The sequence below is a fragment of the Hypanus sabinus genome, chromosome 6 (genome assembly GCF_030144855.1).
Source record: "Hypanus sabinus isolate sHypSab1 chromosome 6, sHypSab1.hap1, whole genome shotgun sequence".
In the NCBI taxonomy this organism is placed as follows: domain Eukaryota; kingdom Metazoa; phylum Chordata; class Chondrichthyes; order Myliobatiformes; family Dasyatidae; genus Hypanus; species Hypanus sabinus.
Genome location: NC_082711.1, coordinates 103,591,659 through 103,606,300, shown reverse-complemented (window position 1 = coordinate 103,606,300; position 14,642 = coordinate 103,591,659). Strand labels below are relative to the sequence as shown.

Sequence of the window (14,642 nt, the reverse complement as noted above, 5' to 3'; positions counted from 1 at the left end):
TACAGTTCAGGCATCAGAGTTTAGAGTTCAATTCAATATTCTCTTTAAGGAGACTCTGCACATTCATCCTCTGTAATGTGTGAGTTTTCCCTAGGAGCTCCAGTTCACTCCTACAATTTAAAATGCAGCATGAAGATTAAATAGTCATTATAAATTGTCCTGTAAATAAGTCGGGGTTAAATCGCGGTTTTCAAGGGTTACTCAGATGACGTGGCTCAAAGTTCTGAAGGTAGAGAATTCATCTGGACCACATGCACTACAACCAAGAGTTCTGAAAGGTGTTGCTGAAGAGATTGCCTAAGCAATGGTAATTATCTTTACAGGAAAACTAGATTCTAGGATGGTTCCAGAGGATTGGAAAATTGCAAGTGTCTCTCCACTCTTCAAGAAGGGAGGGAGCAGCTAGGAAATTATAGGCCAGTTAGCCTGACCTCAGTCACTGAGAAGATGGTGGAGTTGGAAGTTAATGATGAGGTTTTAGGATACTTGGAGGCACGTGATAAAGTAGGTCAAAGACAGCATGGTTCACTTAAGGGGAAATCTTGCCTGACAAATGTGTGGGAGTTCTTTGAAGAAATAACAAGGAGCAGAGAAAGAAGAATCGGTGATGTTGTGTACTTGGATTTTCAATAGGCCTTTGACAAGGTACCACACATGAGGCTGCATTACAAGATAGGATCCCAGTGTATTGCAGGAATAATTTATACATTCTTTGATAATAAATGTTTTTTGACTTTGAGATACCAGCATGGATAAAGCATTGGGAGAAGGCAAAGAGTGGAAATAGAGGAAGTGTTTTCTGTTTTGCTGCCAGTGACTATTGGTGTTCAGCCACTTCTTTTTACATTGTTATGTTGTTGATTTGGATGATGGAATTGATGGCTCTGTGGCCAAGTTTGCAGAAGATATAAAGTTAGGTGGAAGGGCAGGTGTTTTGAGAAAGCAGGAAGCCTGCAGAATGACAGACAGGTTAGGAGAATGGACAAAGAAGATAGAATACAGTGTGGGGAAGTTAATGGTCATGCACTTTGGTGAAAGGAATAAAAGCACAGACTATTCTCTAATTGGGGAGAAAATTCAACAATCCGAGGTGCAAAGGGACTTTGGAGTCCTTGTGCAGAATTCCCTAAAGATTAACTGATTAGTTGATTCGGTGATGAGGAAGGCACGTGTAATGCTAGCATTCATTTTGGGAGGACTAGAATACAAAAGCAAAGATGTAATGCTGAGGCTTTATAAGATACTGATGAGTTCACACTGGGACTATTGCAGTCCTTGGGTATAACTGCAGAGACACCAAGCAGACTGACAGGGGCAATGAAAAACATGCTGGTTGGGAGAATAAAAAGGAAAATAATTGTAGTAGGAGACAGTGGGGTTAGAGGGATAGACACTGTTCTGAAGCATGATCTATCTTGCCTACTTGGTGCCAGAGTAAGGGGTATCTACTTTGACCTTAAGAGTAACTAGAACGGGCCAAAGTAAAGTTAAAAAAGTAGAACCATGAAGTTAACAATCTCTGGATTATTACCTGATCCATGAGCAAATATACCCAGTGTAATCATTGATAATTACTTCTTATTTTATTTATTTTAAATTTTTATGTATTTATTATATTGCATAGAAAGACAAAGATGGCAAATCTCAGAAAGCCTGGATGACGAGAGATGTTGAAAATTTAATCCAAAAGCGAAAAAAGTGTATGTAATGTTTAGAATTGTAACATCAGTCGGGCCTTCAACAAATGTCAAGGAAGCAGGAGAAATGATCAATAGGGTAGCAGAAGGATAAAAGGGGCCTTGAAATATTTCTGGTCGATAGGATTAAAGAGAATTCCCAGCCATTTTATAATGTTCATTAAAAAGCAAAGAGCAATTAGAGAGGTTACGTCTACTCAAGCACAAAGGAGGGAATTTATGCCCAGAACCAGAGAAAGTGGGCAAGGTACTAAATGAATACTTCACATCAGTATTCTCTAATGAGGTAGAGGTAGCAAGGTCAAGAAGTGGTCTGATATATTTGGAGATTGAGGATGTGTACAGCTATTCTAAAACATCAAGTTAAATGAAGTCCCCAGTGCCTGAAGGGATTTATGCTAGGTTATAGAGAGGTGGAAGACAGGAGATAACTATGGCCTTGGCAGATAACATTTGTATCCTCATTAGCCACAGAGGAGGTCCCAGAGGACTAGAGATTACTGTTTCTTTGTTTAAGAAAGGCAATATAGATAAACTGTGAAATTACTGATTACATCATTGAATTTGAATCAGAGTTAATATCGCTAGTATTTGTTGTAAAATTTGTTATGTTTACAACAGCAGTACAATGAAATACATGATAAATATAGAGAAAAAACTGAGTTGCATTAAATATATATATATACCTTTATATATAAAATAGTTAAGTTAAAGTAAGTAGTGCAAATAATCAGAAATAAAATGTAGTGAGGCATTATTCGTGGGTTTAATGTCCATTTAGCAATCGGGTTGCAGAGAGGACCAAGCTGTTCCTGAATCACTGAGTGTGTGCTAACAGGCTTCTGTACATCCTTCCTGATGGTAACAATGTGAAGAGGGTTTGTCCTTGGTGTTGGGGGTCCTTAATGATGGATGCTCCCTTCCTTAAAGAAGTCTTAGATACTACAGAGACTGATACCCATGGTAGTGCTGACTACTTTTACAAGTTTCTGTAACTTATTTCATTCAGCCAGTCAGAATGCTCTCCACAGTACTTTTACAGAAGTTGCTGAATGTTTTGTTTGACAAACCTAATCTCCTCAAAGTCCTAATGAAATATAGTCACTGTTTTGCTGTCTTTATAGCTGTATCAATCTGTTGCGTGGCAGATATCCACAGATATATTGACAGCCAAGAACTTGAAATTGTCCATTCTCTCCACTTCTGAACCCTCTATTGATAAGGAAATTACCACCAAAGATTTTTAAGGATGAGAATTATGTATCTGCAAGAGCATAGACTTTTTAGAAATGCCCAGCATAGCATTGTATGGGGGAGGTCTGGTCTTGAAATTGATTTTTTTTAGGAGTTAACAAAGATGATTGATGCAGACATGTCAGTGAAACTAAACTTCAGACAGACTTCAGTAAAGTGTTGAACAAAGTACCTCATAGTAATTTGATTCAGATGATTATGGCACGTGGGATTTGTGGATACTCACTAGAGTGGATTGAAAAGTAACTTGGCTGGGTTAGAGGGCATTCCCTATAAGAAGAAGTTGCACAAATTTGGCTTGTTTTCTCCAAAGCATTGGAGGCTGAGGAGTGACATGATATGCAGATGTACAGGAGATAACCAATAAAGTGGCCACTCCATGTATGTTTCAGATCTTCCACTGCTGTCACCCATCCACTTCCAGGTTTGACATGTTGTACATTCAGAGATGCTCTTCAGCAAACCATTGTTATAACACGTGGTTATTTGAATTTGGGTAGATAGATCTCGTCAGCCTGGGAAGGCAGTCTACCTAAGAAAGGGAAAACTCTGCTGCCTTGTGGCCATACCCACTCATGGGAAAGGCTTCGGGAGTAAAGACTGAGGATAAATCTGGAGCTGGAGTCCCTAAGGCAGTCCGACATTGCCTTCACTCTCGCTCTGGCAACTCCTGTGACGTCAGTTGTGCTAAGCTGTATCAGCTCTTGCCCTTCCCTTGGACAGCATCGGTGACGTGGAGAGGGGAGACTTGCTGCACGGGCAACTGCTAGTCTTCCATACAACATTGCCCTGGTCTTCCATAAACCTTGCCTGTGTCCTGGAATCCATTTCAGGTGCAGATTCATGGTCTCGCGAGACTAACAGACGCCACCATTTGAATTACTGTCTCCTCCCTGTCAGTTTGAACCAGCCTGGCTATTTTCCTTTGATCTTTCATTAACAAGGTGTTTTCACCCACAGAACTGCTGCTCACTGAATGATTTCTTTACTTTTTCACACCATTCTCTGTAAAATCTAGATTGTTTTCTTTGAAAATTCCAAGAGATTTGCCTGTGCATGGGGAAGCTGGGGAGGGGGAAGGTTTGGGGTTCTAACGTTCAACTATCATACATTCTTTGGGGCACCGCTCTGTCTTTGTGGATGTTTGTGAAGAAAAAGAATTTCAGGATGTATATTGTATACATTTCTCTGACATTAAATGTACCTATTGAAACCTTTTGAGATCACCAGTTTCTGATATTACCAAAACATTTGTGTGCTTCTCGTCAATTTTGTCAAACATCGTTGATGATATTAAATAACTGAAAGCTTCTTATCCCACTTCCTCGATTTACCAAACTCATCCTCCCCCAAGCCCATCTGGTGCCCTACCTGCTTGTCTCCACCACAACACAATATTTCTAATCACTCCTTCATCTTTCATAGTCCTGATTTTCTCAGCCCGCCCTCCATAGAGATGATACTCAACATTTGGAGCTTCTGAACGCTGTGTTGACATTTCTGCCACTGCACGGAAGGAAGTGTTGTGACTCAGCTCTCCGCAACCCCTCACGCTTACGCATTTATCTAGACTCAACCCAAACCATTGTTTGTTATTCAGTTTTAGTCATTTCCTACTCTACTGCGCTTGCTCTTTAAAAAAATTATTAAACAAAATGACCTGACACACAAAACTTGCAGTTACCCCAAATACGTCATTTTCACCCAGTATTTGACATTCCACAGGCTCTCTCTCTCTCCATAATAAGGGAGAAAGAGGTGTCTCCATTTTCCCAGTGAGCGTGGAGACATAACAAACAGCTCGCTGGTTTATTATGCTAAAAGTCCGTTACGTCACCTTTTTCCAGTTCTGTTCCTAAAGATCACAAAGATCCTAGGCCTCCAGGCACACAGCAGATATTCTGACTCCCGTGACGACACATCTGTAACCTGCCCTGTCTCATCCCTAATAACAGGTCAAGTATCATACACTCTCTCGTTGGGACTTCAATGTCCTGATTGAGAAAACATTTTCCAAACACATTTGACTCATTTTCTCCCATCTAGTCATTTTACAGTATGGGAATCCCATTCAATATGTTTTCTCTACAAATATGTTGTTCTAAATCCTGTGGGCTGTTCTGTGGTCTATGATATAGCCCCATTAATGAGGTCATACCTTTCATATTGGACTTATTGGGTGAGATGGATTTCCCATTTTTTTGTCAGTTCAGATGAAGGGTCTTGGCCTGAAACACCACTGTTTATCCTATCCCATAGATGCTGCCTTGTCTGCTGAGTTCTGCCAGCATTTTGTGTCTGTTGCTCAGATTTCCAGTGTCTGCATATTCTCTTATTTCTCAGCCTCACTGGACAAGTACTCCAGCTGTCTTGGCAGAGCACTGCTGTGATATTCCCACCCCCACCCCCTTTCTTTCTCCTGAGGTCTCCCGTCCCATGATCCTTTCCCTTCTCCAGCTCTGTATCACTTTCTCCAATCACCTTTCCAGCTCTTAGCTTCATGCCACCCCCTCCAGTCTTCTCCTATCATTTCACATTTCCCCCTCCCCCCACTACTTTCAAATCTCTTACTATCTATCCTTTCGGTTAGTCCTGACGACGGGTCTTGGCCTGAAACGTCGACAGCACTTCTCCCTATAGATGCTGCCTGGCCTGCTGTGTTACATCAGCATCTTGTGTGTGATATTTTCTTTGGCTAGGAACACCACCCATCCTCCTTTAATCCCTCCCGATTTGTCACCTCAATAACAACGGAACCCCAGAACACTGAGCTGCCAAACTTGCCCCTCCTGCACCAGTCTCACTATTGGCTACAAGATCATAATTCCAAGTGTTGATCCATGCTCTGAGCACATCTGCCTTTCCTACAATACTTGCACTGAAATATACAAAGCTCAGGACATTTGTTCCACAATGCTCAATCTTTTGATTCCAGACTTTGTCTGAAGTCTTAACAATGCCGGTCTCCACAGTCTCCCCACTATCTGTTCTGGTTCTCTGGTTCCCATCCTGTAGCAAAATTTATTAGTGCTAGAAGGGTGGAGGTCTGACCAAGATTGCTGGGGAGGAGTTTTGTCTGAGCAGTTATGGGAGAAAGCAGGAGTCAGTAAGACCAGGTCTAGTAATCAAGATAGGCAGGGACATTAGAGAGGCTAGGAAAGGAATGCTCAGTTACACTCAGTGCCTGTTTTGTTAGCTGCCTCCTGTGCCTAATAAAGTGACCACTAATAAGGTATGTTCATTGTTTTCTGCTGCTGTAGCCCGTCCATTTTTAGGTTTGATGTGTTGTACATTCAGGGCTGCTGTTCTGTACACCACTGTTGTGATGCCTGGTCACTGGAGTTACTGACACCTTCCTGTCAGTTTGAACAAGTCTGACCATTCCTCTCTGACTTCTCTCATTAACAAGGCGTTTTCACCCACAGAACAGCCACTCACTGCATGTTGTCGTTACAGGAGGCACCTAATAAAGTGGCCTCTGGGTGTATATATGATGTCCGATCAGACCCCATCTAGTGGCTTGTGAACGTAACATTTCAGAATCAGATTTAATATCAGCAACATATTCTGGGGTGATGGGGCCATCTTTTTCAGGCATTGCTCCTGGATACATCGGAGGCTGGTGCCCAGGATGAAGCTGACTAAGTTTACAACTCTCTGCGGCACCAATCCCCCATCCCCCGCATTACCGGTTGGCGATGCCAGTTAGAACGCTCTCCGTGGTACAGAAGTACTGTGGGGATCACTTCCAGATTCACAGAAAGCACTCCGCGTTACTTTTGCAAATTCTAGCAAATTCACTGTATCTCTAGAAACATTTGCTGTTTGTACACATCTTTCAAAATAATAACAGTCAGAATGAAACTTAACTTGAAATCTCTTCATATTTATATTTTATTAAATATATCCAAATCTAAACTTCTGATAATTCAAAAATAAATACAATAATCTCATGGTCTACGTTATAAATATCAATAAATAAATGCAAAAGTTTTTAAATATTTCTAAAAGTTGAATTAGTCAAAATAAATATAAATAAAATTAAACACTGTAAATAACATTTTGCAAATAATTGCTAACATACAACTTCTTAAGTTTACAATGTCATTTCTTTTACAGATTAACCTCTGTAACTTTTACGATTGTACGACCAAATGCTGAACTAGAACGTTCATACTTTAAGGCGGTTACTGCCTCTGTTTAACCATATTTTACACGTTGCACGGGTAATGGAACTGGAAAAAATTGCAAACTCCCAAGGTGACTTTGCTCTGAACACTCTACGTGTGGCATATGTGTGCCAGTAGGAGCAAGCTTTTTTATCAGTCGCGAACAAAACGTGAACTCCAAATACTAACAGGATAATTTAAAAAATCCTGGTGTGGAGCAGAAATCACGGAGAGAGGTTGGGCTTGCATGGCCAACCCATTCATTAATGTTATCGCTCTTTTGTTTCTCTCACTCCACCTAGTTATTCATCACTGGGAAATAAATAGATAAATAAATAAATAGATCGTGGTATATATAAAAAGTGGTTCTGCCAATTCTAGCGGTGATCCCACTTTCACAGACTCATAAAGCGAAGAGCTCGGGCTGATTTCTCCATGAACCGGACAAAGTCTCGCAGGATGACATGCGCATTCACTTGTCTGTTCCACTCTGTTGTTGTCACTAAGCCTAAGGCAGATGATTCCATCTCGCTCTCGCTCACCGTACTGATGCCAAACTCGACATTTAACTGAAATATAAAGAGGACAGCAGGGCTTGTGACTTGAGTCTCCATAGTTTCAGATGGGTTTGCCGCAGCCATAATCGCGCCGCTTCGTTTACACTTACCTGGTGCATTATCAGTTCCGCGAGGCGTTGGGTACTGGACCGCATCCATATTATTTGTTCACTTGAACGCACGATGGATGTTTCCACCAGCAATAAGAAAGGGTTATATTTATGGAGGCCTTTTGCAATCGCTTTCAGGCACGTTTCCTAAACAGGAAAAATACTACAAGTAAGAAATCATCTTGGCTCGGGCTCTTCAGTTTTGACGACTTGTAGCTGAATTTATATGCATTCTCGAATTCTCGTTTGTAAAACTGACAATTTTGCCGGGTTGTGCAAATCGATTTAAACGCTGCTTTGTTGGAACCTAACTATCGTAAACTACAAACGAAATGCCTACTCCTTTTTGTTTTCCCTGGAGGTACACTTTTCCACAGACTGAAATGCCCTACTTTACAAGGAAACGGCTGCTCCTTCGGGCTTCACTCACCTTATGGAAACTGAACTTTGTACATCGGTCCTGAGATCGGATCTGCGGCAGGTTGAAGTCGTGGGTGAGCAGCGATCCCTGGTCCCCGTCACAGAAGGAGAAATACTCACACAGCTGCGGGAGAGGGACGGGAGGGGTGGAGAGAGATCAGACAGCGAATAAGTGAGCTGCAAAGTGAAGACCAGGACAAAGTCTGCGGGGGTCACCCCCTCACCTCCTCGTACTCACTCACCTGAGCATCCCGGAGCTCGGCCGCTGAGCTCTGGATCTCCAGCGCCAGGGAGTCGCAGGTTGCGCAGCCCGGGGCGGCTGCAGCGGTCCGCTCCGTCAGCGGGAAAGTGGCGACTCCTCCACAGAGCACCAGGAGTAGAAGGTAAAAACCTGCAGGGAAAGAGACAGAAAGGAATAAGAATTCCCGCTTCCTGCAACCGCTCCGAAATGTGTTGAACTGATAACCGGAAGCTTTATTCACTGACTTTCAGCAAGTCCCATGTTGTCCTCCCCGTACAAAGGTGTTCGATCTTTAACTCCCCAAGCTCCATTCTCCCCACTATTTATTAATCGCCCCCTTTGGGGAAAATCCAGTTATTAATGTTTTTTTTCGCAATGTTTGTGTTACAGCACCTATTAGTCACTGTTGGATTCTTCCTTCCCATGTGGCTGTCCTTCCGCTACGTTGAAGATGACTTCCACTCCAGTTCTCTTCCTTCTGACGTGATCGATCAGGATAATCGTGTTTGATCGGCGTGATTGTCAAACGTGGAAATGCCCAGTGACGATACCAATCGTTCACCTTCCATAACCGCGAATGGAGCCCGCAGTATTACGAGACCCTTTAATTAAATTTTGAGAACTGATCACTCTTATAGACAGAAAAGAGTCACTGCAAAATCACTACACCCAACAAAAATAATGTTCTAGTATGAAGGAACAGGAATCGGAATCTAATTGCTTATTATCGATTACATGTTTATGGTTTGAATTTAAAATTATCAATGAGTCTCGGTTCAAACTTCCTGATCGTCCTGTACAGTTCCATGAAAAAGTATTCAGCCCCCAACTCTTCGTTCACATTAATCAATATTACAAGCAGGGATTTTGATTAATTGACAATTCTTATTTGAGAATCACATACATCTTTTTCATAATGAATTTCAAAAAACTGGTTAGTTGCAAAGCATAAAAAACTAAAATTTCAAAAACTGAAATGTCAGTAGTTTGAAAGTATTCATCCCCTTTGCTGAGCACTTAGTTGAACCACCTGTCACAGCTATTACAGCCAATAGTCTTTTTGGGTAAGTCTCTATCAGCTTTGCAGAAGATTTACCTATTCCTCCTTACAGGTTTGCTCAAACTGTGCCAGGTTAGTTGGGGATTGGCTGTGACCAGCAATCTTGAGGTCTTGCCAGAGACATTCCATTGGATCAAGATCAATACTGAACTGGCCCACTCAGGAACATCCGTTTTACTCATTTGAAGCCACTCCATGGTTGCTCTGGCAGTGTGCTTCCGATCATTGTCCTGCTGAAAGACAAACATTCTCCCCAGTTTTCGTTTTCTGGCAGACGCCAGCCAAATTTTATGCAGGATCTCTCAACATTTAGCAGCTTTCATGTTCCCATCTATCCTGACCAGATTTCCAGGTGTTATTGCTGAAAAGCATTCCCATAGCACAATGTTATCTTCACCATACTTTACAATAGGGATGGTGTTACCTGGCTGATGCACAGTATTAGATTTATGTAACACACACCACTGAATAAAAGGCTTATCCTTGCCCATGAAGACTTTGCAATATACAGCCAAAATGTGGAAGAAGGTCTTATACTAAAATGGAACTTTTTAACCTCAAAGGAAAGTGGTATGTGTAGTGTAAATCTAATACTACACTGGAGCCAGGTAACACCATCTCTAGCATAAAGTGTGTTGGTAGCATCATACTATGGGAATGCTTTTCAGCAGCAGGAACTGGAGATCTGGTCAGGATCGATGACCAGAGAGATCCTGGATAAAAATCCTCCTAGCTTCTGCCAGAAAGCTTAATCTGGGGAGAAAGTTTGTCTTTCAACTTTCAATGACCCAAAACACAGAGCTAGAGCAATCATGGAATGGCTTCAAGTGAAGAAAATTGATGTCGTTGAGTGGTCCAGTCAGAGTGCTAACCTCTACTTGATAGAGTGTCTCTGGCAAGACTCTAGGATTGCTGTCCACTGCCACTCCCCAACTAACCTGGCACAGCGTGAGCAATTTTGCAAGGAGGAATGGGGAAATCTTACTCCATCCCATTGTGTAAAACTCAGAGACCTATCCAAAAAGATTACCGGCTGTAATACTTGTGAGAGGTGGTTCAGATAAGTACTGAGCAAATGGGGATGAATACTTTTGAACTGCTGACATTTGAATTTTGCATTTTTAATTTTTCATGCTTTATAAATTTCCCTGCTTTTTGGGTTCTACTGTGAAGAAAGGAGCATGAGATTCACAAATACAAATTCTCAGTTAAATTGATCGAAATCCCTGGTTGTAATCCTGATTTATGTGAACAAAGGATTGGGCATTCAATACATTTTTGAGGTACTGTATATGGTTATAAAGACTTGTTCAATGATGTAAATTATAATATTTTAATGTATTAAATATATTACAACAAACAGTAGTTTCATTACTATGCTGGAATTTTGACTAATATGTTTACATTATTGTCATAACATTTCCTATGTTTCTAACATGTTTGTATACTTTTACTAAGAATCACAGAAGGAATCTATTGAGTGGATTCTCCATAAAGGATGAAAAAGAGCAAATCAGTCAAATTATGGCATCTAACATATTTATAGCCTTACATGCTTTATATGTGCAGACCAATTATAAGCTAATAATTTCCATGTCTTCACATTCTCAGGATAAAGATCTCCCTCTAGATTTTCTACCATTTATTTTAATATTAAGTCCCTTCATTTTGATTTATTAAAAAGTCTGTTTTCCCCTTTTCCTCCATCAATACCTCATTGATTTTATACTCAAAATATATGAAATAATGGATGTGGACTATTTGCCTCTTGCTGCTGTTCTGCTATTGAAGTAACTAGACTCAATGAAGGACTTGTTTCTGTGCATAATCAAATGTTATCTTTAAGTTCAAGGCTTATCTTTGACATTATTATCTTCCTGCACCCTCTCCAGATCCCTTCTTGTATCCTCTGTTTTGGCTTGGATTTCAATGGCTCATTTTGTAGCTCATGTTGTTCCATTGTTTAAAAAAGGTTCTAATAGTAATCTGGGAAATTTTAGGCTGGTAAGTTTGATGTCGGTTGTAGGTAAATTATTGGAAGGAGTGCTAAGAGATAGGATCTACAAGTATTTAGATAGGGACTTATTAGGGAGAGTCAACACGGCTTTGTGCATGGTAGGTCATGTTTAACTAATCTATTAGAGTTTTTTGAGAAGGTTACAAGGAAACTGGATGAAAGGAAGGCAGTGGATGTTGTCTACATGGACTTCAGTAAGGTCTTTCACAAGGTCCCACATGGGAGGTTAGTTAAGCCGATTCAGTTGCTAGGTATACATGGTGAGGTAGTAACTTGGATTGGACATTGGCACAATGGGCGAAGTCAGAGACTGGTAGTGGAGGATTGCTTCTCTGATTGGAGACCTGTGACTGGTGGTGCGCCACAGTGATCTGTGCTGGGTCCATTATTATTTGTCATCTATATGAATGATCTGGTTGATAATCTGGAAAATTGGATCAGCAAATTTGCTGATGACACAAAGATTGGAGTTGTAGTGGACAGTGAGGAAGGTTTTCAAAACTTGCAGAGAGATCTGGACCAGCTGGAAAAATGGAATGAAAAATGGCAGATGGAGATCAATACAGACAAGTGTGAGGTATTGCACTTTGGAAGGACAAACCAAGGTAGAACATACAAGGTAAGTGGTAGGGCACTGAGGAGTGCTGTAGAACAGAACGATCTAGAAATACATATATAAAATTCCCTAAAAGAGGCGTCACAGGTAGATAGGGTAGTAAAGAAAGCTTTTGGTACATTAGCCTTTATAAATAAAGTATTGAGTATAAGTGTTGGAATGTTATGGTGAGGTTGTATAAGGCATTGGTGAGGCTGAATTTGGAGTGTTGTATGCAGTTTTGGTCACTGAATGACAGGAAGGATATTAATGAGGTTGAAAGAGTGCAGAGAAGGTTTACAAGAATGTTGCTTGGACCTGAGAAACTGAGTTACAGGGAAAGGTTAAATAAGTCAGGACTTTATTCCCTGGGGCATAGAAGAATGTGGGGAGACTTGATAAAGGTATATAAAATTATGATGAGTAAAGACAGAGTGAATGCAAGCAGGCCTTTTCCTCTGAGGCTAGGGGAGAAGATAACCCTAGCACATGGATTAAGGGTAAATGGGGAAAACTTTAAACGGAACATTAGGGTGGGACTTCTTCACACAGAGAGTGGTGGGAATGTGGAAATAGCTGCCAGATGAAGTTGTAAATGTGGGCTCACTTTTAACATTTATGAAAAACTAGGACAGGTACATGGATAAGAGGTGTTTGTAGGGATATGGGCCAGGTGCAGGTCAGTGGGACCAGACAGAAAAATGGTTTAGCACAGCCAAGAAGGGCCAAAAGGCCTGTTTCTGTGCTGTAATGTTCTATGGTTCTATGGCTTTAACGTCATGGACCACCAATTCTCCGGATTCTTATTAAAAGTGAGCAAAATTCCTGTGATTGTCTCCTTCAAATCCTCCATGTAACTTCTTGTAAATATCAAATGAGGTGAATCAATCTTATTAGCAAATTTATGCAGACTTGAACTGATCTGTGCCCTCTATATTAACTTTAATACTTCATAATTATTTTTAAATTCATAATTATTTCCAGTAGTTTTCCCAATACACTACAGAGATTAGACAACGTTCCCCATTTTAGAATCATTCAGAAATTCAGTAGGCATGGGATCAAGGGGAACATGGCTGCATGAACTTGGATATGGCTTGCTCATTGAGGGCAGAGGGTTGTGGTGGATGGAGTGCATTCTGCCTCGAGGTCCAGGACTAGTGCTGGTTCACAGGGTTTTGTTCCAGTACCTTGCTCTTTGTGATTTTTATAAGCAACTCGCATAAGGCACTGAAAGGGTGGGTTCCTAAGTTTGTAGATGACATGAAGTTGTGGATAGTGTAGAAGTTTGTCATAAATTATACTGGGATGTTGACAGGATGCAGAGCTGGACTTAGAAGTGGCAAATGGAGTTCAATCTAGAGAAGTGTAAAATGATGCACGTAGGAACATCAAACTTGAAGACAGAGTACAAGGCTAATGGTAAGTTTTTTTTAAAGTGTGGAGGAACAGTGGGCTCCTGAGGTCCAACTCTGTAGATGCCTCATAGTTGTCTTGCAATATGATAGGGTGGTTAAGGAGATGTAGAGTGTGCTAGTTGCAAGTCAATGGATTGTGTTCAAGAGCCACAAAGTAGTGATGCCCCTCTATAAAACTCTGGTTAGACCACATGGTGTATTGTGCTTAGTTCCGGTTGCTTCATTATAAAAAGGATGTGAAAGCTGTAGAGAATGCGGAGAGAAGATCTCCCAGTGTGATTTCTGGATGAGAAAGCATGTCTTATGTAAAAAGGTTGAGCAACTTGGGATTTTCCAATTGGAGCCGAGGAGGATCAAAGGTGATTTGATAAGATGATTATAGGCTTAGATAGAGAGGACAGTCAGCATCTTTTTCCATGGAGGCAATTGCTAATGTGGGAGGGCATAATTTTAAGGTGATTGGAAAAAGTGTAGGGAGGATGTTAGGGGTAGTTTATTATACACAGAGGGTAAATTGCCAGGGGTGGTGGTGAAGGTAAATATATTCGGGCTATTAGTGGTTATTAGATAGGCAATGGAAGAAAGAAAGATGGAGGGTGTGTGGGAAGGAAGTGTTTGATTGATCCCGAAGTTGGTTAAAAGGTCAGCACAAAGTCCTAGGCTGAAAGGCCTCTACTGTGCATTGCTCTATGTGCTATATTTATTACTTAGTCTATGCCTATAAATGTCAAGTTATCCACTTCTGCTTCAAAAACAAAAAGGGAGACTATCTGCATGGTGATAGAATGGGAAAGGTCAAAATGCACTGAGGCTTGGTTGTCCCTGTTCATCAATTGCAGCAAGAATTCAGCAATGGAGGTGATTTGTTCCCCTTCACGGTGACAAGACTCAAGGACAGGAATGAGGACAGTTTACTGCAATTGCACACGACCTAGATCAGACTCCATTGGAGCTTAGGCCTTGTGTCAGAGGAAGGATGTTTTTGGCAATGGAAACTCCCACGACGGTTACTACACTGATTCCCAGGATGGCATGACTGACAGTATAGAATGGATCAGTTAGGCTTATATTCACCAGAGTCGGGAAGAATGAGAGTGGCTCTCA

The 14,642-nt window shown here is 41.1% G+C and overlaps 1 protein-coding gene across 1 annotated transcript; it reads right to left on the bottom strand.

Moving 5' to 3' along the window:
• Positions 1 to 7,515: 7,515 nt before the first annotated feature.
• On the bottom strand, positions 7,516 to 13,607 carry LOC132395055 (interleukin-6-like). The gene is made up of 5 exons (XM_059971369.1): positions 13,592 to 13,607; positions 8,450 to 8,598; positions 8,218 to 8,331; positions 7,788 to 7,934; positions 7,516 to 7,689 (listed from the first exon to the last, which is right to left on the bottom strand). Exons 1-5 carry the CDS (start codon positions 13,605 to 13,607, stop codon positions 7,516 to 7,518), a joined length of 600 nt encoding a protein of 199 aa, XP_059827352.1.
• Positions 13,608 to 14,642: the final 1,035 nt, after the last annotated feature.